Source organism: Neofelis nebulosa, chromosome 2 (genome assembly GCF_028018385.1).
Source record: "Neofelis nebulosa isolate mNeoNeb1 chromosome 2, mNeoNeb1.pri, whole genome shotgun sequence".
NCBI lineage: Eukaryota > Metazoa > Chordata > Mammalia > Carnivora > Felidae > Neofelis > Neofelis nebulosa.
Genome location: NC_080783.1, coordinates 23,085,037 through 23,110,433, shown reverse-complemented (window position 1 = coordinate 23,110,433; position 25,397 = coordinate 23,085,037). Strand labels below are relative to the sequence as shown.

The 25,397-nt window shown below is 35.1% G+C and overlaps 1 protein-coding gene and 1 pseudogene across 2 annotated transcripts in view; both read left to right on the top strand.

Moving 5' to 3' along the window:
* SPAG16 (sperm associated antigen 16) overlaps window positions 1–25,397 on the top strand; it is a 1,005,541-nt gene that overhangs the window by 604,202 nt on the left and 375,942 nt on the right. For both annotated transcript variants that reach the window (XM_058706052.1, XM_058706047.1), the window contains one exon: window positions 23,869–23,995. In XM_058706052.1, coding sequence (XP_058562035.1) covers window positions 23,869–23,995 — 127 coding nt within the window. The remainder of the gene's footprint in view (window positions 1–23,868; window positions 23,996–25,397) is intronic.
* Window positions 6,421–6,514, top strand: LOC131505716 (U2 spliceosomal RNA; annotated as a pseudogene).

Below are 25,397 nucleotides of genomic sequence, written 5' to 3'. Positions count from 1 at the left end.
ACTACTGGGACAGTAAGAATGATTCCCCAGTCAGTGCTTGTTCAGTGGGCCCATCTCTGCAGACTGGGCCTGGGGAAACTGAGGACATAGTCTCCCTCCTTTTGTTTTCTCATTTCCCAAGAGATATTTCTTTAATGTTTATTTGCCTCTCCTCACCCTTTTCTCTATATCCCCTCCAGGCCACCATACAGAACATAAGACCTATATTAAGCCCAGTCTTCAGGAAACAAAAGCACATGCCAATTGCATTATATCAACATTTGCTTTATCACATGGTGTATTTATCATGATGGTTTCAATTTTTGTTTAATCTCTTGTTTTTAAAGTTCCAATTTAAGAAATTCATTTAAGCATACTCATGATGGAAATACCTACTCCACATGACCCAACTAATTCTCACCTCTTCCTAGTTGATCCAACAAAAAGAGTCATATCTGGACTACTATGTCCAAGTCAGATGTGACTGATTGCAAAAATTATTCTTGAAGAGAGTAATCAAGCTCCTACCACCTTGATAGATAAGGGGTATTAATTATATTGATGAATATGTAGCCAGCCTTCACAATTTTCAAATTGCTTTCAGACTTTTTTTTTCATTTTATACTGATTATACATACATGTATGGTGTATATGATTTGTCTATAAGTCATATAAATGGCAGAATTGGTTCATAACCCAAGTCCAACAGTTTAAAGTGTTATTAAACAGTCCTATAAGCAATGTATAGTGTCAGCAAATAAAAATACCTTGAATGTTAGAAGAACCATTTATTTTATATATTTTTTCTTTGAATCCCATGATTAATGAGTTACTTTTTTTGCCTTATTTAAAAAAAGGATTTTACATGGTGTGATCTTTTTGTTTACTAGAAAAATGTCTGATCTAAACTGAGTACCTTCCCTTTTACATTTTTGTATCTTTATCTCTTGCCTTAAGAGTAATTAGAAATATATATGGTCCCAAATTGCAAATTATATAAAAATAATATACCCATAAATGTGATTTATATTTATATTTGAATATTACTTTATTTGAATATAGGTGATAAATTTCCTTTAGCCAGAATACTAGAGTTAACTGCGGGGAAACACCATGTTAAAGGCTGAGAGGTTAATCACTTTTTTGCAGTCTGTCCATACATAATTTCTCTGACAAGTCACTCAAAAAGATACTCTGTATGGAATTTTTTAAATAGCTGTATAATTTTGTCACATGAGGAACTTTGAATGATGGAAACAAGAAAACTCTAGTACCTTGTAAGGAAGGATGGAAGCAGATGGAGGGTTTTCCCAGCTTCTTTCTCTAAATTCCCCTGCTCCCCCCTCTGGTTTGGCATCCTCATATATCATTTCTTCATTTGACTCCATATATTTCCCACATCTTGATCCTCCTGATTCTCCTCACTTGTCTCATGCTGCTTTGCCAATTTCTACTCTCAACACTCCAACTTCTGGACCTGGGATAGTCATGAATCACATGCCCAACTGCAACAGTTTATATTTTAGAGTGATTTAAAGGAGAGCAATAATAAATGTAACATAGGCTTTCCTGGAACTTCTATGGATAGGTTTTAAAGTTTTCTGAGCAAGGCATTGAGCAGTAAGAATAAATGGTAAAGTCAATGTAATCATTAAGTCAGTGGTTCACTGAGGTGGTGGACAGTACCATTCTTAAATGAATATTTTGATACTTCAGAGTGCTTTTTCTTGTTTCATTTATTCATGGGCACAGTTGGCATGAAGTGGTGGAGACAGGCTTGCCATACATCTTGCTGAGTAAGACAGTCCTGCACAATGAAAACAATCTTTGTGTACCACATGACTTCCCAATGTCTCTATGTATATTGATGAAGCTGAAAGGAAAAAAAAAACTTTTACTATCCTTTTTACATTTTATTTTTAGCTATAAATCCAACTCCACATTGAAAATAAACACAAAACATCAATTACAAAGTTTTTAGTACATACTGTTTTTTAGGAATGCAACTACTGTGTAAGTCAAGGGAATATTTAGCCAAATTTGTATCAGAACTTTACCAAGAGTTGTTTACCATTGCACAGAATTTCTTTAGTGGGAGCAAGACCACTAGAACGTGAGTCTCCTAGATGGTGCAACTTACCAATTTGCTTTTATATCAGTGACTACCATGGTAGTTCTATACATAGGTGTGAGCTTCTGGCTCCATCATTATGTCTCCTAATGTAGTTGGGCCTGTGCATTATTTGTATTTTTATTTATTTATTTTTTTTAATTTTTTTTAACGTCTTTTTATTTTTGAGACAGAGAGAGACAGAGCATGAACGGGGAGGGTCAGAGAGAGGGAGACACAGAATCTGAAACAGGCTCCAGGCTCTGAGCTGTCAGCACAGAGCCCGACGCGGGGCTCGAACTCACGGACCGCGAGATCATGACCTGAGCCGAAGTCGGCCGCTTAACCGACTGAGCCACCCAGACGCCCCTGCATTATTTTTAAAACACATTATTTTATTACAAATTACTTTCTATTTCTTTTTTCCTTCACTGTTAGGCCAATATATTAATTTTTTAATTATTATTGTCTTTAATTTTATTTCAATATAGTAGACAGAGCTTTAACTATGTTTGTTTTTTGAAGGAATCACTAGATCTCATACAATCAACAATTACGATATGATGTAATTAAGCAGACTAATACCAACTAGTAGGTTCACAAATTTCATAGTTATTCAGCTGAACATCAAAGTGTTAATTGTCTAATCCTGAAATCAAGATTTGTTGGGAATAATTGACACACTTATATGCATCAACTGATATTTATGTAGTGTATAAATGATGCTGCGTATAAATGATAAAACAAAGTTGCATTAAAGTTGGCCTTAGAATACAGATGTCTAATAGGCATATAAGTCATCCTTATCAACTTTCAGCAGTGCTGACCAGTCATGTAATGAAAATGGATAGCACCTGAATGAGGAAACAATTATGTGGCTATCTGAAGAAGGGTAGCCATACCCAAAGGATGAACAAAATACTTCAAGCAAAACTAACAGCAACATAATGAGCTAAGAAGTGACAGGCACAAGCACAAGCAGATCATGTTGGCTTGAAGCAAGCAGAGTTTGAGCTGCTTCACTGCCTCATTTAAACAGAAGAGTGTGCTCAGCATGAAACTAAGAGACAGCTAACAGAGGACGACACCCTGCAGGTAACAGCTGCTGCTAACACCCAAAGGACAGAATGGATAGAAGGCGTATTTATTTATTTTTTGCAATTTGTGAGGAAGTGACTGCCTGATGTGAATCAGCCTTTTCTGACTCACTCTTATGAAGAGGAAGCACCAAGGTCAATGGCCCAATCATATGGTGCAGAAGATATTGCCTTATTTATATAATTTAGTGGAGTAGCCATAAGTAATTTTAATAAGATTATTCTGAATGTGTCATTTGCATAAGTATAAATAATTTGTTGATTGCGGTTGTTCTTAAGAAAAATAGACATTCAAAACTAAACACCCTAAAGCATAATTTTAATGGCATTTCCCTAGAGTCTATACTGCATTCTGTCCCAATTTCTGTTCTGAATATGGTAGAGTCCATATTGAGTCCAGGTCTAGGACCAAGCCAAAAAGCAGAGGACATCCAACTTTAAATGAAAAAAATACTGACTCTGTAAATTTGTATATCATTTTTTAAGAAAGATATGTTTAATAGGAAAGCCATGATTCCTCACATAAAGTCCAGATTTTAAGAATCTAAAGGTAGAGTATAGGAAAAAAAAAATAATAGCTGTGCTTCTTTATTGAAATGCTGGTAGTTTTAAATTTTTGACATGAATAATTGGATATGTCATATGTGAACCTACCAAGGAATAAAATAGAGGTCATAAAATGTAAAGACATGATAGGACATATTTATAACCTCATAAAACAAACTGGCATTTTTAATATCTTAAGCTGGCCACTTTACTGTATTTGTATATGGGTCCTCACTAAAAAGTCCTGTCCCTGATTTGAACATATCACATATGAGAGGTAAAAAGCGCAAGGTAGATGGGATATACAAATGTCATTCTGTTTATAATCCTCATTTTTTTAGGTTGGTGACATTCTGTCATATAACCAAGGTGATGATATATCTTTATAATAATCTGTAGAGTCCTACAGAACTTTTCCAACAACATTTAGATCCTAACATATTATTTTTAATGCAATCTCAGCAGATGGAAATTAACAAAAGTTAGTGTAATGTTATAAACATAAAGAAAAACATGTATCCTTTTTTCAAACTCATTTTAATGTATTTTTTACAGAGAATAGTTTTCTTTAAGAGCATTAATATAATTCAGTGTTTGTGAGGTATTATGGGAGGAGGTGTGAGTAGCCATCAAGGTGGCAGTAAAATGCAGTGAGCCCTAATATATAATATAATACATAATTCATTGTAATAACGGTGAAGAACACACATTGGGTAACATATTTTAATGGGCTAGTAAGTGAATGATGAAGAAAAGAGAGAACTTCAAGGTAGAAGCTGTAGAATAAATGAAGTGAGGGTAAGAAGACAGATTCTTAAAATATTTTTTTAAATCTGCTACATCAAACCATTCCCATGAAATTTAATTCTTTCTGACCAAATGGACGATCGACATGTCATTAACTAGTTAGTTACATATCAAACATGAGGTTCTTTTACAAGTTATGTCTCTTTTAATTCAGCTATTATTTAGATATTTCAGACAGAAACAATAAGTTGCCTTAAGTTGTTTAGAAAACTAAGGTGCAAATAGAAAATATTTACTATTCCTACTATTAAAACATCTGCTTCTGTTCACCTAATCTGAGACAGACCAGATTGATTTGCTTACACATTCCTGGCTGCTTTTATTAAGTTCTTTCTATTCTGAATTTTGCTCTCCATATTAGCTACAATATAAAAGAAATTAAAATGGATATATTTTGTTTAAAGATATCAGAGGAGCTAAATTATTTCCATAATGAAGAACGGATCTAAACACAATCACTTAATCATACAACTTAAAGGTTATTACAAGGTCCTGTGTGACCTTGAATACTTATTTTTCCAGCAGTTTGTTATTTTATATGTTTTTTTCTTATGTGGACTAAAATTCCTACAATTAGAATAACTCCTTTTGGATGTAGAACAAAGAAAAGGCTTTATTGTGGTTTTTATACAGTATTTTTATGATATTTAGAAGATAACTGTTAAAAGTGTGCTCTGGTAGAATGGGCTTAAGAAAGATGGGAGGAAGAGTGCTTATGTAAAAGTAGCCTTCTCAGGCATGCTTCTCATTTCATTAGCGTGGATTAATTTATTAAATTAACTGGTTGCTCACCAATGCCTGCCCTAAGAATAAGTGGTAGAAAAGCCACTAAGTGTAAATGTGGGCTTTACAAGTGCATCAGAAACAAAGGCAAAACCCTTAGAAGCATAGACTATTGTCAGGTGGATTTCCATGGAGTGCCATACCAGAGAAGCCTTAAGGAAGCATGAAGGTGTCAGAGAAAACAGATCCAGAGTTTGAGATGGCCATGGAAATACTCATGTTATAGCATACAAAAGATTCATTTCACTCCTCCACCTTTTCTCCTTCTCTTTCTGCCATGAATAACATGTATGAAATTACTTTATTATTTTTTTAAGTTCATTTACTTATTTTGAGAGAGAGAGAGAGAACGGGAGAGCAGGAGGGGCAAAGAGAGAGGGAAAAAGAGAATCCAAACAGGCTCCGTACTGTCAGTACAGAGCCCAATTCAGGGTTCTAACTCACGAACCATGAGGTCATGACCTGAGCCGAAATCAAGAGTTAGTCACTAAATGGACTGAGCCACCCATGCACCCCTGTATGAAATTACTTTTAATCATGTAACAAATATATTTATAAATACTGCACATGGACCTCCTACAAATCAGGTGTAGAAAAGATATGTCATTTCCTTGTTTTCTAGAAGTCAAGATAATTTGGAGTTGACTCTTTCTCCTAAGTGTAGCTAGAAATTCTACCTTAGTCATTCTTAGTGCATCCCTTCCCTTGAATTGCAGTGAGGTTCCAGGACCTTATTCAGCCATAGTAATCAGGAGCCTTTTCTAGTCACTGGTTATCAGCCTACTGCTGGGATGCTCAATATCCCAGCTCTGTGGTGATATATGTTACTTTGGTGTCATTCATAGAATATTTTTGGACAAAGAGTGAGCCTTGGGCCTATGACCCAATCTTCCACATCAGCCATGAGACCATATCTGGGAGGTGGCCACCTTCTCCAGGCACTGCAATGGAGTGGTATGAAATTCTTTCCTTCTCAAAGAGCCTGATAAGCATCTCTACCCCTCTCACTCTTTCTCATTTTCCTTAGAAGCTTTCCAGCAACTTCTTCCCTTCAGAGATACTAGCTTGAGTTAAAATTTTACAATGGATAACAAAAACATTGCTTTTCGGCCTTTTGGCTAAGATCAAGTGTAGTTTCTCTTCTTATCAGTTTACAATGGATAACAAATACCTTTGACTCCAGGTAGTTTCTGCTTTCTGTCCAGCCAACATTGTAGAGGCAAGGAATTACAAAAGTTCTCTCCCTGATTAAACTGAGGTATAAGGGGGAAAATACCAGGAATATAAATGTTAATTGATATTTCAATAAATTATATGTCATAGAGGAATAGCCTCATGCTTTGATATCACCAGGCACACTGGTGATAAAGAAAAATTCATTCCAAAATATAATTTTAAACAAATACCTAGTTGCTATATCCTGACAAAAAATTTAGTCTGATTTGTAAATAATTCATGTAACTATTTTACATACATTGAAAGTAAATTACATTTAAGACATTATATTATATGTGTTTTATTTATTAAAAATCATAAAATTGTACAAATTCAACAATGTCAGGAAAATCTGGAATGTATAGTCACTGTACTCAGTATAAAGAGATATTGAAAAAAGTCAGCTATATTTTAGCCATTGAATCAGAGGCACTTAAAATGAAAGTCAAGTAATGAGGAGACTCTCCTTCCAGCTATTCCCAAGCTATTTGCCCCCCGCCTTTTTTTTTTTTTGCTTTTATGTATTTTATATTCTTGTTTGGTGGGTAGAAAGCTCTGGGGTCTGGAAAAGGATAACATCCTTAGGCCATTAGGTAAACAGAAAAATTGGACTGATTGAGAAAAATGATCTCTATTTAAATTGTGTTTACCATTTCCAGTATTTTCATTTCTAGAGAAGATATTAATAAAGAAACGTATCCTGACTTAGGAAGTTCAATCTGGGTTTAATTGTATTCCTTCTAGAGTTTCACATAACTTCTGCCAATAATCCCCATCTTTCACTCTTGCTTTCATTTGTTATAGAATTTATTAAAGAATAAGAAGAGGAGAAAATCGTAAGATACACCAGGGACTGGAATGAGAGTGTACAGATGGTTCCATACCATTCACTTTTAGAAAATGAAAATGACTCTGTGTGAAGTATCACCATAAGAGGTTGTGGGGGTTTTTTGTGTGTGTTTTTTTTTTTCCAACTCAGAAGGGTTAGGCATACATAGCAGAGAGACTAATGGGGACCTGAATTTCCAAAAATAAACTTCTCATTTCACCATTTCATATCAAGCCACTCTGAAAAGAAGCTGGTAGCAGCAATAGGATAAAGTTTCAAGGAGCACTGAACATGTGACACAGCTAATGTCCCCTGATTGGCTTACAATATGTCACCATATTGTCTTTACCTATGGTTCCATCCTCATTCAAAAATTTAAAAGTGATCATTTTCACTGACATTTTACTTTCACAGTGGAAAAATGGGGCCCTTAGATTGATACCATCAAGGATGGTGACAAAGAATTCATTAATTTAATACTTTTAAGAAGCTTTTGTTCCTAAGGGTAAGCTTGTGAATTAAGATCAGAAGTTTAAGCCTACTTAAATTCTACTTTTCATGAGAAAAATAAAAACTAAAATACCATCAGTTTCTATGGGTTTTCAGGTAGAAATAATTCTTATATCATTTGTGTTGATATACAATTCTTTTTTTTCCTAAGGTAATTGAAATCCTCATAAGTGTAGTAAGTTCATTTTTAAACAACATAATCAGTATTTTTGGGTGAAAGGGAAGGATATTGGACTAAGATTAAGTATTGGGAAGTAGTGGTATCTCTTCACAGTTCGTGCACATCTTCAGTTTCATTAATAATTAGAAATATTCATTGAGTACCTCCTCTGGTTATTGCTATCAGACAATAAACATGCCAGATAAGGCCAGAGTCTTCATGGGGTATGTAACTTTAGGCAGGACTGATGGGAGGGAGAGATTTCAAGAACATGAATAAGCAATCAACCTAATTTCACCTAGTGATTGGTGCTATGAAGGAATAGGATGATGTGACAGATGGGTGTTCTGTGTCCGTTCATCTTTCACCCATTTATGGTCACAAGACACCAAGCTTTGAATGAAAGCTCTGAGCATAAGGAAACAGCTGGATTGAATCTCTTTTCTCAAACATCCAATCCTTGGATAATCTAAGGGTTTTTTCCTCTCATTTCAGCCCTTCTTTGTCTACTTTCTATTTTTCTTGCTGGGATTCCTACTCTCCTAGAGCAAAGCTTCTGTGTCTAGAAGTCTTGCCTTTTGCCACTAACTTTTCTCATTACTGATATCTGGTTTCTGACACAAATCTCTTCCAAGACCTGTTGTCCTGGAAAACAGGTATAAGATTCAAATGTATTAGTGTGGTTACTTGTGATTATATTATATTAAAATATTTTGTATCCATTAATCTATCCATGGACACAGGTTTCTTCCACATCTCCATGATTGCAAATAATGCTGTAATAAACATAGGGGTGCATATATCTTTGTGAATTAGTGGTTTTTTGGAGGGGAAATACCCAGTAGTGGGATTACTGGATCATATAGTACTTATATTTTTAATATTTTGAGGAACCTCTATACTGTTTCCTATGGTGGTTTTGCCAATTTACATTTCCACCAACAATACACTAGGCTTCTCTTTTCTCCACATTTCTCTCCAACACTTGTTACTTACTATCTTTTTGGTACCAGCATTCTGATTAGTGCAAGGTGATATCTCATTGTGGTTTTGATTTGCATTCCCTGATGATTAGTGCTGATGAGCATTTTTTTCATCTGCTTGTTGGCTATCTGTATGTCATCTTTGCAAAAGTCTATTTAGGTCCTCTGCCCATTTTTTAATCAAATTATTTGGTTTTTTGGTGTTGAGTTGTGTTAAGTTCTTTATATATTTTGGATATTAACTCCTTATCAGATATATCATTTGTAAATGATCTTTTCCCATTTATTAGGTTGCCTTTTTCTTTTATTGATAGTTCCTTCACTGTGCAAAAGCTTTTTATTTTGGTGTAGTCCCAATAGTATATTTTTGCTTTTGTTTTATCTACAAATATGTTGCTAAAGCTGATGTCCTAGAGATTACTGCCTATGCTAAACACACACACACACACACACACACACACACACACACACTGGAAAATTACTCAACCATAAAAAAAATAATGTGATCAGGGTGCCTGGGTGGCTCAGTGGGTTAAGCATCAACTTCGGCTCAGGTCATGATCTCACAGTTCGTGAGTTCAAGCCCCACATTGGGCTCTGTGCTGACAGCTCCAAGCTTAGACCTGCTTCGGATTCTGTGTCTCCCTCTCTCTCTGCCCCTCACCTGCTCTCACTCTGTCTCTCTCTCAAAAATAAATAAACATTTTTTAAAAGCTTAAAAAATGAGATTTTTGCATTTGCAACAACATGGCACAGCATGGATGGACCTAGAAGATACTATGCTAAGTGAAATAATTCAAACAGAGAATGACAAATACCATATGATTTTGCTTATATGTGGAATCTAAAGTACAAAATAAATGAACAAACAAAAAATAGAAATGGACTCATAAATACAGAGAACAAACATGGTTGGTAGTGAGGAAGGTATAAGGGATGGACAAAATAGGTAAAGAAGATTACGAGGTACAGACTTTCAGTTATAAAATAAATAAGTTGTAGAGATGAAAAGTGCAGCACAGGAAATATAATCAATAATATTGTAATAATGTCTAGTGACATGATGACAACATTTATTGTGCTGAGCACTGAGTAATGTACAGAATTTTCAAATCTCTATGTTGTACACTTGAAACAAATATAACATGGTACATCAACTATACTTTGTTTATATATATATATATATATATATATATATATATAAGTAGTGAGAAGTTAAACAGATGATTTCAGAAGTGGTTTTTGGATTTCAAGTATTTAATGTTACATCTGTTGATAAGCTTATAGTTAACAGTGAGTCACTTGCAATCATCTTTGAAGCTAATTTATTTCCCTTTTTGTTTAAATTATTCTTAAAGATACACTTCAAAACAACTCTCCTGACCATTTTTGAATATAAAAAAGACATTTAATACTTTTAAGTCATAGAATTTGTAGAAGCAAAAGTTCTTTAAAAAACTGACCTAACTACAGAAGATACAAAAGCAGCACCATATGATTGAAGTGTATAAGCTTTCACTCTTTCTTATTCAGGTCTGAGTCTCAGGCACACGAGGGATTGGCTTCCCTCATTCCGCCTCATAAGACATAGGTTCTAAAGCAGAAGTAATTATTTTACTTAGTCTGTTAACTTTGAGAATCCCAGACCATGAGAGTCAACTCCGTAATGGGACATTTTATTTCTAATTCTTTCTGTCCTTTGTAATACTATTCACGGGCAATATTTGAATCAGTTTAGACTGTGTAGTAGGTACCAAATGACCTAGAAGGTATGGATGGCAGGGAACAAACCTGTGCCCTGAAAGTAAAGGGAGAGTTCAGGTATTTACTGAAGAAGTAGTTTATTACTGCATCCGTAAGAACAGCGGCACTGGGGCACCTGGGTGGCTCAGTCGGTTGAACATTCGACTCTTGACTTCGGCTCAGGTGATGATCTCACAATTCGTGGGAATGAGCCCCACATCGGGTTCTGCAATGACAGTGTCAAGGCTGCTTGGGATTCTCTCTCCTCTCTCTCCCTGCCCCTCACCCTGCTCACATTTGCACATGCACTTTCAATCTCTCTTTCTCAAATAAATTAAATTTAAAAATTAAGTAAATAAATAAAGAGAACTTCGGCAGTTATATTCATTCTCATGTTCATTCTTACTCTTATGAGTATCATGTGCTGGATTAAAACATAAACAAAAGACAAAACAAAATAAATAAAATAAGAAATGCCAAGGAAACTCAGTACAGGCAATCAGATGATAACTGGGATTTTAAAGAAAACTTTAGGGACGCCTGGGTGGCTCAGTCCTGCGTTGGGCTCTGTGCTGACAGCTCAGGGCCTGGAGCCTGCTTCGGATTCTGTGTCTCCCTCTCTCCCTGATCCTCCCTTGCTCATACTCTGTCTCTCAAAAATAAATAAAGATTAAAAAAAATTTTAAAGAAATCTTTAAGTAATTCATATATATTTGAAAGGAAAACTCTGGCTAAACCAAGGATCATCACATCAGGCAGTGTGTGTGTGTGTGTGTGTGTGTGTATTTATTTATTATTCATTTTTGAGAGACAGTGAGACAAAGTGCAAATGGGGGAGGAACAGAGAGAGAGGGAGACACAGAATCCGAAGTGGGATCCAGGCTCTGAGCTGTCAGCACAGAGCCCGATGCTGGACTTGAACTCATGAACCACAAGATCATGACCTGAGCTAAAGTCAGACACTTAACCAACTGAGCCACCCAGACACCCAAGCAGTGTGTGTTTATAAACCTACTTTCAGAAAAACGTAGGCTCTGGTATGTAGAATTTGCCAATTTCCACGGTATAAATACTACCACCATGACCAATTTCAAATGACCCAAGTGAAATCACTGAATGTGGAATTAGGAAAATATATAAACCACTATCTTATAAAGCGACATAAGTCAACTGCAATGGGCCACTGTATCAGACCACATAACTTTTGTTTTATGTGTTTCTAATGTTTCTAATTCATAAAAGTTGATTTATTTGGTACTGTGGAGTATGGGTTAATACAAATTAATTTTATAGGCAATAAACATTTCACCTTTATTGAAACACTTTAAATAGCACTGAAACATTTTATTTTTATTTTTATTTTTTTTTTAATTTTTTTTTTAATGTTTTTTATTTATTTTTGGGACAGAGAGAGACAGAGCATGAACGGGGGAGGGGCAGAGAGAGAGGGAGACACAGAATCGGAAACAGGCTCCAGGCTCCGAGCCATCAGCCCAGAGCCTGACGCGGGGCTCGAACTCACGGACCGCGAGATCGTGACCTGGCTGAAGTCGGACGCTTAACCGACTGCGCCACCCAGGCGCCCCAGCACTGAAACATTTTAAATAGTAACTATTTCTTAATGAAAATCCTCCTAAAATGAATGTTGCATTTTCTACCTGCAAAGCAAAATTTCATCACTGGCTGATAACCCAAAGTCCTGACTTGACATTATGATAGGCAGTGTGGAAGATTATGTAGATAGTGGTTAAAAGTACATGGTATTAAGCCAACTGTTTGGGAAGAATAATCCTACCTCCATCACTAAGTACATATGTGATATTGAGCAAGTTATCTAGACTTTGTATACTTTGGTTTCCTTATCTTCAAACTGGATAAATTATAAGTGTAGTTGGTTCTTCTTATTCAAGATTGTTATATTTTATAAAATCACCAAAAATACTGGATTAGTGAATATGGAAACATTGTGCCCAGGAGAAATACAGGGTTAGTTTCCTGCAAGTTAATTTGTCAATTAATCAATATTTAACCTAGTTTTGTGTGTGTTTCTGTTTAAAGATGCAGTATTTAATATGTGTTGATTCATTCACACTGAAATTATAGTCAAAAAGCACTATTTGCTGACATATGAACAAAGTTTGTCTAACCATTTTCTGCATAAGTGATATTACAGCTTTCACGCACTTACAGACACCAGACAACACTGCACTGGGGAGGCACTTTAAACAGCAAAGCCACAAAAATCACCACAAAAAAGCACAAAACTGTGAAAAAAAATAAAACCACGGAACTAAGTAGACTGCAAAAGGACACTGCTTACAGTAGGAGAGCTGGAGCAAGAAGGCAGAGTTTTACTTAGCTTGACCTCAGCGTGCAATGTCACATCTTGTGACTTGAAATTTTTTGCCACTCTGTGCATGTCTATATCTATGAATGTCTACGAAAGCATTGATTTGGGTGTTATAAATACATGTTAGTGAGTAGACAGTTCACAAATCCAGAATCTGTGAATAGATAGGGCCAGTGGTATTCACAGTGCTGTTTACACATGCAAAATGCTTAGGATAGTTGGCACTCAACAGGTGTGTTTAAACTACAATTTTAAATGTAGGGGCTGTTGGAATATACAGAATTATTTGCTTTTGTCTTTATTAATTTGCCCCAAGATGTCATTTCAATATTTGGTCTTTTTATTTTAGTTTTTCCATTATCCAGTTTACTGGTATAAACTGCCAAGCATCTACTTTTTCTCACTGTTACCAGTTGTGCACTCCAGCCTCTTAACCCTCTCCCTTTGCAAAACCTTGCTCTTTGCAAAAACAGGTCAGTTGACTGATCAGAAAATCTGAGTGAGGACTTGAGAGTACTCTGAGTGAATCCCAGCTCTACTATAGTTATTTAATTTATTCACCTTTTGCTTCTATTCCCTAAATCCTGGCTGTATTCCAAATATTTTGAGCTTACCAAGAATCTGCCCTATGTTTACACATGTGGAGTGGAATTTTATTACCATTTGGGGGTGAGGCTCAGATTGTATGTTTATTGCCAAGGGTTTTGGCCAAGAAATTTTATAGTTTCGAAGCTGTGGCCTATTCATGAGCCTTCCTGGGTGAGATACTCAAACTTCATGATAGTTTGTTATGTCATGATAGGTTATGGTGAACTTTAAGATAGGGCTTATGGAAGACTCCCTGATAGATTTTGTTTAAAAATCACTCTCTCTACTAAATGTTCAACTGAATTCCATGGTCACAAGGAAACTATTGCATGATGGATTTTATATAATTTACAGTAATATAAAACAAAAGGCTCTCATTATTAAAGTGTTGTTAACTTTTGAAGTCAAATTTTGGATGTCACTTGAGGATTTTGCCTTGCTGAGATGCTAATTCTGGTGGATCTTAAAATAGCTTATGTATAAACTTTTAAAAATAAACCAGGGTGGGGAGGAATCCCTCAGTGAACTGGATGCTATGAATTACAGTATGAGGATATAAATAGGTTTCACTAATGTTCATGTTGGATTCTTAGATTTAGGTATTTCACAAAGAATTATTGGCTAAGCCTAGTGATAAATTTTATTATTGCAGGTTGACTCAATTATATAAACACTATTTAAAATCCAGGTATTTACTAAGTATTAATAAGTTAATGAATGCTAATCCTCTTTTTCAAAACAAGAATAGACTTTTTTTAGCTTTTATCTTCAGAGATACATATTGTGCTGCTTTTTTGTAAATGTTCCATGCTTGTCTTAATATTGTGTTGATCTGTAAATTCATACAAGCTTGAAGTTTTAAAAGTGCAATTGTATATTCAATATTAATAGTGTTAAAACAAACACACCAAAGAAAATAAAACTCCTAAAATTTAATGCCTCATGAAGAGAAACTATGTTAAAATGTTGTCATCTTGTATGTTAGCATATGTATGGGAAATACGTTTTAAGTGAAAATGTATCTGCTCTAGAAGAGTAGATAACTTTGTTTTATAATGAGCTGAAAATTCAGAAAAATATTCATCATTCACTTACCAGAATAATAAATTAAATCAAGGGAAAAGAGGAAATAAAGGAAAAGCAGGAGGTGAGTTAATGAAGAGCCATTGCTTATGAACTAACTTCTTCCTACAAAAATGTTAGGAAAACAGCCGACAGGGCAAAAGAGAGAAAATTGCATCAGGCTTCAGTGTTTATGTTTTTGATGGAAGTGTACAAATCATTTCCATCCCTTGTGGTGCTGTCATGCTCCATCACTTTAGTCCATTTTCACCTTGCAAAGAAATTTTGAATGGAACTCCCTGCTCTGGCAGCTAATTAATCTCTCACAAGCCTGCTCTTGCAGCCTGTCTGCCTGGAATGCCCCACACCTTAAACCAGTGGCTCGTGAGCAGATTTCTTTCCCCCTTCAGCAGTTCTTTCTTCTGTTAAGCTATGTGAAGACCCAGCTTTTCCTTTTCACTTGGGAAACTATGTGAGCTATATCATTGAGAAATTGCTCCCTCTATCCCAACACCATATATGAATAGACTCCTAAATAAATGAATTGGGTTTTAATGAACAACAAAGGCTGAACATAAATTCTAGACATGCACAGTATTTTACCTATAGTGTGTATATGCAAGGACACATATTAGAACAATACATTTTCTGTGTACGTATATTTGTTATATCTTTGTTAGGATGAACCAGATATAATCATATTTGTAATACTGTTGCATTTGCTTTTAAAAATACTACCAAATTTTGGAATAGACTTTTTAGTTTAATGGAAAATTATATCTGTTAAAAGATACTTTTAAGTTAAAAGCATAATTCTTTGTAAGTTTAAATGCTTCAATTAAAAATATCATATTCAGAATTTTTCTCTTTAGTAAATAGTCTTCTAAAAAGTTACAACTAATGAACTACTTACAAATAATAATCTTAATTTTGTCACAGATAGAAATCTATTCGCTAACATTTAATAGGCTAGAAATATTAATCATTGTTTTATATATTGTTCATGCTGTTTCTTTCTTATGCATTCATCTGTATCGATTGTGTTTTCTCTCACTTGTATTGTGTTCATTAAATCTCTTGCGGATTTTTATTTTTTATGTTTCTTTCCTGTTTACTTCCTTTTAATTAAACATGAAAGACCTCCCAAGAGCTATGTAAATACATACCTTTAGAAAGGAAAAGATGTATATGCTAATGGTATAACTATTTTTTAAATGTTTATTTATTTTAAGAGAGAGCGGGGGGAGGGGGGAGAGGCAGAGAGAAGGAGAACCTTAAGCAGGCTCTCTGCTCAGTGTGGTGCCCCAATGGTATAGCTATTTTAAATATTAAAGATTCTCTGTCCATCTATGAAGATGCATGTACTTGATCCATGCTTGTATGAGAAACATACTTGATAAGAGAATAGGATCACTATAAATATTCAGTTATTCACAGAAATATATATTCTAGAATATTTACAATGCCATAAATATCAGGAGAGTGAAGGTAGAGGGAAAAAGTATTCTGGCAAGCCATATTTGTTTTTAGTTGTTTAGTTGAGGTAATATATCCATCCAGTGCAATGAACAGTTATTAACCGTTCAATTAGATGAATTTTAACAAATGTATATAACTTTGAAACTAATGCAGATATAGACGATTTCTGTGACCACAGAAAGTTTCCTTGTGTCTTTATTTAATCAGTGCCTACTCCCTCTAGCAAATACTGTTCTGGTTTCTATAACCACATATTATCTGTTCTTCTTTTTTTTATCTTTTTCAAGTTTTTGTTTAAATCTAAATTCATTTAAATTCTAGTTAGTTAAATATGGTAAAATTGGTTTCAGGTATAGAATTTAGTGATTCATTACTTACATATACACCCAGTACTCATCACAATAAGTGTCCTCCTTAATACCCATCAACAATGTAGCCCATCCGCCACCCACTTCCCTCCATTAATCAACCCTCAGTTTGTTCTCTATAGTTAAGTATCTCTTATGGCTGTCTTTCTCTCTCTCTCTTTTTTTCCCTCTCCCCTGTGTTCCTCTGTTTTGTTTCTTAAATTCTATATATGAGTGAAATCATATGGTATTTGTTTTTCTCTGACTTATTTTGCTTAACATAATACATTCTAGATCTATGCACATCATTGCAAATGGCAAGATTTCATCCTTTTTGATGACTGAGTAATGTGTGTACAGGTACATGTACTGGGTAATGTATGTACATACATACATACACACACACATATATACACCACATCTTCTTTCTCCATTCATCAGTTGATCAACATTTGGGCTCTTTGCATAATTTGGCTCTTGTTGAAATGCTGCTGTAATCATCGGGGTGCATGTGCCCCTTCGAATCAGTATTTTCATGTCCTTTGGGAAAATACCTAGTAATGCAATTTCTGGGTCATCAGATAGTTCTATTTTTAACTTTTTTGAAGAATCACTATACTGTTTTCCAGAGTGGCTGTACCAGTTTGTATTCCCATCAGCTATGTAAGAGGGTTCGCTTTTCTCCATGTCCTTGCCAGTATCTTTTGTGTCCTGTGTGAGGTGATAATCTCACCGTGGTTTCGATTTGTCTTTCTCTGATGATAAGTGATGTTTAACATCTTTTCATGGGTCTGTTAGCCACCTGGATGTCTTTGGAAAATGTCTGTTCATGTCTTCTGCCCATTTCTTAACTGTATTATTTATTTTAGGGGTGTTGAATTTTAAAAGCAACTTACGGAAATCTGTTGCATTTCGATACACCAATAACGAAACAGTAGAAAGAGAAATCAAGGAATCAATCCCATTTATAATTGTACAAAAACCATAAGATACCTAGGAATCAACCTAACCAAAGAGGTAAAATATCTATACTCTAAAAACTATAGAATACTTATGAAGGAAATTGATGATTACATAAAGAAATGGAAAAACATCCCATGCTCATGGATTGGAATAATGAATATTATTAAGATGTCTATGCTACCCTAGGGCCCTGTGTTGCTCAGTTAGGTGAGTGTCCAAATCCCAATTTCAGCTCGGGTCACGATCTCATGGTCATGGGATCAAGCCCTACATTAGGCTCTGCACTAAGCATGGAGCCTGCTTAAGATTCTCCCTCTCTCTCTGCCACTTTCTCCTGCTCATGCGTGTGCTCTCTCTCTCTCTCTCTCTCTCTCTCTCTCTCTTTCTCTCTCTCTCTTTCTCTCTCTCTCCCTCCCTCTCAAAATAAATGAAACATTTTTCAAAAAATTGCTATACCTTTAACACATACATCTCCTTTCTAAAAGCATGTATTTACATAGCTCCTGAGCTTGATGTAGGGCTCCCTGCTGGGTGTGGAGGCTGCTTAAGATTCTCTATCCCTCTCCCTTTGCCCTTCCCCAAACCCTACTTTCTTCTCTCTCTCTGTCAAAAAAAAAAAAAAAAAAAAAAGCCTGTACTGCCCAAAGCTATCTACACATTTAATGCAGTCCCTTATCAAAATACTAGCAGTTTTCGGGGCGCCTGGGTGGCTCAGTCGGTTAAGCGGCCAACTTCAGCTCAGGCCATGATCTTGCGGTCCGTGAGTTCAAGCCCCGCGTCTGGCTCTATGCTGACAGCTCAGAGCCTGGAGCCTGTTTCAGAATATGTGTCTCCCTCTCTCTGACCCTCCCCCGTTCATGCTCTGTCTCTCTCTGTCTCAAAAATAAATATAAAAACGTTAAAAAAAATTTTCAAAATACTAGCAGTTTTCACAGAGCTAGAACAATCCTAAAATTTGTATGGAACCACAAAAGACTCCAAGTAGCCAATGCCAGCATGATTTTCTCCATATACATGTTTCCATCAGATGCCATTTTCATTCAGTGTGAATAACTTCTTTTTAGCATTTCTTATAGGAAAGATTTACTGGTGCTGAATTTTCTCAGCTTTCATTTATCTGAAAATTTATTTCATCCTCATTATGGAAGGTATTTTTAACTGATTATTGGATTTTCAGCCCTTAAATGTGTTCTATTATATCGTGTCTCTATTTTTTTCTGCTGAGAAGTAAGCTGTCATGTATACCATTGTTTCCTACATGTTGTGTTTCTTTTATCTATAGCCATTTAAAGATTTTTGTTTTATATTTTGCTTTTAGCAATTTGACTATGAAATGCTTAGGTATGTTCTGTTATTACTCTCTTGGACTTTGTTGAATTTCTTGGATCTGTATATTGGTATTTTTCATCAAATTGGGGAATTTTGTAGTTATTATTTCTTCAGAAATGTGCTACTCCTCTCATTCTCCTACTCTCCACCCCACTCTGGAAACCCATTATTTATCCATTAGACTATGTGATATTTCCCTACTGATGACTGATCTGTGATATAGATATTTACTATATCTATATTTTACTATATACTATATTTTTACTCTGTTATTCAAATTAGATAATTTCTGTTAATCTGTATTCAAGCCCACCTATCCTTTTTTCTGTAATATCCATTTTGCAAATGATCTTTGATCATCATTTGCAAAAGATCAATGATATTTTTATTTCACATACTGTACTTATTAATTCCTCCCTGTGCTTCTTTTTTATAGTTTCCACTTTTTTTAAGTTTATTTATTTTGAGAGAGAGAAAGAGAGGACACGAACAGGGGAAGAACAGAGAGAGGGAGGGAGAGAGAGAATCCCAAACAGGACCCACATTGTCAGTGCAGAGCCCAACACGGGGCTTGATCTTACAAACTGTGGGATCATGACCTTAGCCGAAATTAAGAGTCAATCACTGAACCAACTGAGCCACCCAGGCACCCCTCCATTTATCTTCTGAGATTCTTTATTTACACATGCATTGTAACTGTGTCTTTTTATCCTTAAACATTTATAATAGATGGTTGAAGTCTTTTTTGTCTTCTATAATCAACATTTGATTCATCTTAGAATCTCTATTACTGAGATTTTATCTTGATTATGGATCACATTTACTACGTCTTCACATGTGTAGTAATTTTTTAAAATTATATGCTGGATGTTGTTAATGGCAATTACAGGTAGTCTATATTAGGTGGTCTTTCTATGAAAGGTAGTGAGTTCTGTCCTAGTGATTAGTTTCATTATCAGCAGATTCTTTTTGCCCTTTCTGTCTTGGTTTCATTTTTTGGCAAGACAAGTCTACTTTGCTTTTGAACTTAGTTAATGAAGATGACCCTCACTTTTACTGTGGGGTCTTTCTGGAGTCCCAACTGAAAGTATGAGGTGCCCAGTGAGTACTCTTCACTCTGGTTGGGATTAAAGCACAGTGTCTTCCAACAGTCCCTGGTCTCTGGTATTACTGTTCAGCTCTCAGCTACAGATTTCCTAGGGGGAAATCTCTGCTAGGACTATTGAATCTTACTCTGTAGAAATGCCATCTAGACCTTGACAAACAATTCCTAGAAAATCCCCATAAAAACTACTGCCATTCCAGTGCAGTTCCCTTTTCTCAGGTACCCCACACTGCAAATTCCAGGCATATCAGCAGCCCTAACTGTTCTCACTGCCTTTTGTCTCACAGAGACTTCAATTCTACTGGGGTCCTGCTGTTACATTTAATATCAGGGAAGTGCTTCCAAGCAGAAAGTCAGGAGGGTAGTGGAGCTCATGTTGAGCTTTTTCTTTCTCTAAAAGATTACCATCTTGTGCTGTGTTTAGTTTAATGCCATAGAACAGTTGCTTTACATAATTTGTGTAATTTTATATTTATTTATTGTGTGGGGAGAAGTAAAGTACTGGTTACTCTACATGGTTAGAAACAAATTCTAACAAGACATTTTTATTGTTAGATAAAGAAGATAATGGAGATTGCCATAGATGAGACAGATTGAAGGTGGTAAGGAGGGCAGGGGCCTTCAGAGTTAATACAGAGCTTGTGACTCAAGGGGTTTTGCAACAAGATACATCTATACTTTAAAATACAAAAATGGAAGAGTGATGAACTTAGGGATCGGGACAATAACACACTTGGTGGTAAGTCTTTGTGGAAGACAACAAACCTGATTAGAAATTAGAGATAACATACGTCCAGTTTTTTCTTTCTGCTATTTAATTTAGCAAGTAGCTGTCCCATTCAAAAATAAGTCATAATAAAAAGAAACCAACCCTGAACTTATGAAGAATTATAAAAATGGAAGAATAAATTAATATAAACAAAATTCTACTAGGGACTATATAATGCAGAAGGAATTACCTAAGCAAAGTTATCAATAATTCAGATAGAAAATACACTATATTTTCAAAGATTACAGAAATGTTATTTTTAATTTATTTTATATGATGAAATATCAAAAATGCTCAAGCATTTCATTATGATTTTATAACACAGTAGACATATATGAAAAGTAGACTGAGAAATATCAGCAAATAAGTGAAATAGAAAACATAAACCAAAGCTTTTGATGGCTCCCCTCTACACACACACACACATACACACACACACACACACATAAACACAATTGAGAATTATAAAGAGCAGGGGTGAAAAAATGAAAAAAAAATAAGGATATAAGCATCATAAACAAAATGTTAGGTGTAGAGACAAATGAGACAAAATAAAAATAAAACCTGGTTGGTGTTCCTAAAGAAAAAAAATGGAATAAATGGAAGAGAAAAACCTAAAGATATAGTGGAAGCAACTTTTGTAGAATAATTATAGTCTGAGAATAATAGATGGAAATAGCTATCAAGTCATGCCATGATAAAATTTCTGAACAGCGGTGTTTGTGAAAGACCTACGTGGCTAATGCGCATAGAAAGCCTATCATCCACAAAGGTAGTTGAGTGGAAATGGGAACAGAGGTTAGGTTGGCCTCAGATTTTGCCTGTGGTATAAGACAGTGGAAAATTTCTTCATAAACATTTGAGAAAAAATTGATGAAACAAGATATTATAGCCAGTCAAAATTGCTCTTGAAGTAATGAATGATGAAGAAAATGTAAAAAAAAATATATGGGTACAGAGGATTAATTTAAATATATGTTAAATAAAAATTAGGAGGACAGGTGGGGGTCACTAAGCAGCTATGAGATTTGTGAATACTGATCAAATATGTGTTATGATTTTTGATGTAGTATTAACAATGTGATTTTGAAAATTGGGAGGTAAGTATAAAAAGAGGGAGGAATTATACATTTGTTCATTTCCTTTTTTAATTCTACTTTTCTATAAGTTATAAAATAATTAAAAATAACAATTTTAATATTTTTTCTTAATGTTAGGATGTCTCTTAGGGAATGATATTTCACAATAATAAAATATTTACTTAAATTTCAGCACTGCCTTTATTTCTGCTTATTTTGTTTTATAGTTAAATCCTATATAACTTAAAAATTTACTACTTTAATAAAATAAATATATTCTTCTTATTTTTCTGTAAAATCTCTCTCTGTCTGTTTCCCCATAAAGCTATGGAGAAAGAATAATTACTCTTCTGGAACAATTACCTTAATAGTTAAGTGTCATTATTTCAATATGGTGGGCATTGGAGTATAAACTTTTAAAGAAATGTTTTATACTTATGTTTTGGGAATCATTAGAAAATAGCATGTAAAATGTCTATATAACACAGTAAGTCCTTAAAAATAAAAAAGAAATTATTCTGTACATTTTAGTACTAACCTCAAAAAAGGAAAAAACTGTCAGAAGTAAAATCCAGGCATACTTATAAATATCCAAATATATTAGCTTAAAGGAGTAGGTATTATATGTTTTAAGCTTATGAACCATATGGTCTCTCTTATAACTATGCAACTCTGCTATAGTAGTGGGAAAGTAGCAACAGACAATTGTAAACAAATTGGCCTCTTCTAATAAAACATTTGCAAAAATAGGCAGCCAGTCTATATGCCATAGTTTGTTAACTCCTGATATATACTGACCCATATCATCAGCTTTAATAATCACACTATTATCAAGCTCTCTCAGAAATATTGAGATAAAGATGCTAACACAGAATGGTCCTAATTAATGAATTTATTGATTTTACTTTCTTGTTCCTGACATTAATTAATATAATACTTAATTTTGATATGGAAAGACTCAATCACAGAGGGTGTCACTGAGTAACTTACATATGTGGTAATATATTCATAAATCTTAATATCTCTTGATTTTTTTAAAAAACATCAAAATCAAGTGAGGCGGAACAAACTTTGCTCCTAACAGTTCTTAGATGCTGTGCTCAGTTTGACTTCTTCCCTTCCCTTTTACATATATGACCTTGGTCAGAGAATCCCAGAATGTTGGAGCTGGATTGGACCTCTCAGTACATCAAATTAAGTAATCTCATTCATACAGGAAGGAAAGCTGCTGGCACTGAGATTGAATAACTTGCTCCTGGTCACCCTGCTAGCTCTTGTCAAAGTTAGGACTGGAACACAGTCTCCTGCCTCCCATTGCAGAGGTTTTCCCACTACGCCAGACTACCGAATATGGCATGGCTCAAGCCAGAAAGGAGCCAGTTGGTCAGAGCTTAAACAACTGGTTATCTTATTAGAAATGTGCTTATATTGACTCCTGTGTTCTCAGCACTGTTAATTATCCTGCTTCTACTCTTTCTCTGTTTTTAAAGTATGCTTATCACTGAAGTTCATTAAAAGCAATTAAGCATTACAAACAGGAAATAATGCTGCTCTGTATATACTGTTTCCTTAAAAAAAAAAAAAAAAACTTTGATAAAGTGGCAAAAGGCAAAACTGCAGTTTTATTTCTTTCTTAGTTATTTCTAACAGTAGAGATCAGAATTGAATTCAGTGGGTTTAGAATGAAGCCTGAACATTTGCCTTCCATTGTTTTCTTAGCATATTCGTTTATTAGATGGGGACCATTTTTATTTAATCATTTCGTGAGAAGGAATAAATGACAGTTGGTGTGACTTTATAAATTGATGGTAACTTAAATTTAGTCAGTTGTATGCTACTAATTCTATAAAGTGCTTAGGATGTCAAGTGACTATAGAATTTTCCCTTAAAATGTGGCTTTTGTATATTTTTGTCATTTACAAAATTACTTACGCTTCAGATACTTAAGTTAACTTCATTAGCATTGTGTAGACAGCATAAGAAACATTTAGGTGCTAACTCCTAAAACTTGAACTCTCCATTTCTGTCTACACAGTGAAAGATGCAGATGCACTTTGTACGGACATGTGGATTCTGTGAACAGCATTGAGTTTTTTCCTGGTTCCAACACTCTTCTCACAGGTTCTGCAGATAAGACCCTGTCTGTATGGGATGCAAGAACAGTAAGGAAATCTTTAGCCCTTTTTTAGGTGTTGATAAGTCTAATCATTCTTGGTCACTCTTTAGGTTCTGGGTGCAACTTATAAAGTAATTGTGCAAGGGCATGGAAGGTAAAAAATGGGAGTATGTTCCTATTTACAAGGTCTTGCTTAGGTACTCTTACCTACCCTGCCTCCTGTATGTGTAGGGGTTACAAAAATAATGCAATGACTTCATTAAACATTAATTCAACAATTTTTTATTGAGACAGAAACTCTGCTGGTTCAGGAAATATGAAAGGGGAACATGTAGTGCTTCTCCTTAAGGATCTTGTAGCAAAGAGAAACAAGAGATTGTCTTAATGCAATGAGGTATGTTTTTAAATGGAAGAACATACAAGAGAGAAAGCCTGGAGAACTGTCATCTGCCTGAAAGGGTATTGATGGCTTCCAAGAGGAGTCTGTGCTTGGGCTGAGATGTGGAGGATAAGTAGGATATATCAGGTAGTCTGTAGAGTGTGGACTCTGGGAAAAGGTAGTGCATGTACAAAGCAGTAGAAATGTGAGGCTTAAATAGTATGTTCTGGGTGTAATAATATGTATGAATAGAGCTTACAGAAGAAGAAACGGCAGGTGAGAGTATTCAGATAGAAAAGGACAAGGTCATGAAGTACCTGATTCAGGTTTTATAGTGTTTCAGGGGCAATCTGTTAGAATGTCAAGGAAGCAGGGTAACACAATCAAATTTGCCTTTTAGAAAGACTAGTATATTATGGTAGTTGAGTAAGGGAGTCTGTTTCATTGAGGAAGTTGGTACAACAGGCCGTGAGTGGATGGGAATTTGAACCAGGAAACTAACAACAACAACAACAACAACAAATGAAGAGAATGGTTTAAAGGCAGGAAGTTTAACTCTCAGAATTTGAAGAGTGATTAGAGGTAGAGATTATGGGAGGAAGAGGTGTCTAAGGTGACCAGCTGTGTGAGTTTGTCCACAGCTGAGGAATGTCCTGGGTCATGGGATTTTCAGTGCTAAAACCAGACAGCCCCATATTACTGTTGATTCAAAAGTGAAGTTGATATAAATAAATTGAGACAGAAAGGGGAAACTACATTTTCAAACAGTTTAGCAGTGAAGTTGAAGAGGAGAAAAGGCTGTAGCTCTAGGGTCAGAAGAAAAACAAAGGGTCCCCTTTGTTCACATAGGAAACAACAGGTTTATTTTTTCAGGGAAAGAGCAAAGGCAAGGGAAGGGATTGAAGATGGAAGAGAGACAAGAGATAACACAGAGGCTTATTGAGCACAGATTTTAGTGATTTGAGAAATTCCAAGATATGCAAAACAGGATCTCCATATCCATTCTTAGTAATATTTGATGAGGATAGCAAAGAAAACAAGGACTCTGGGAAACTATACAAAAAAAAAA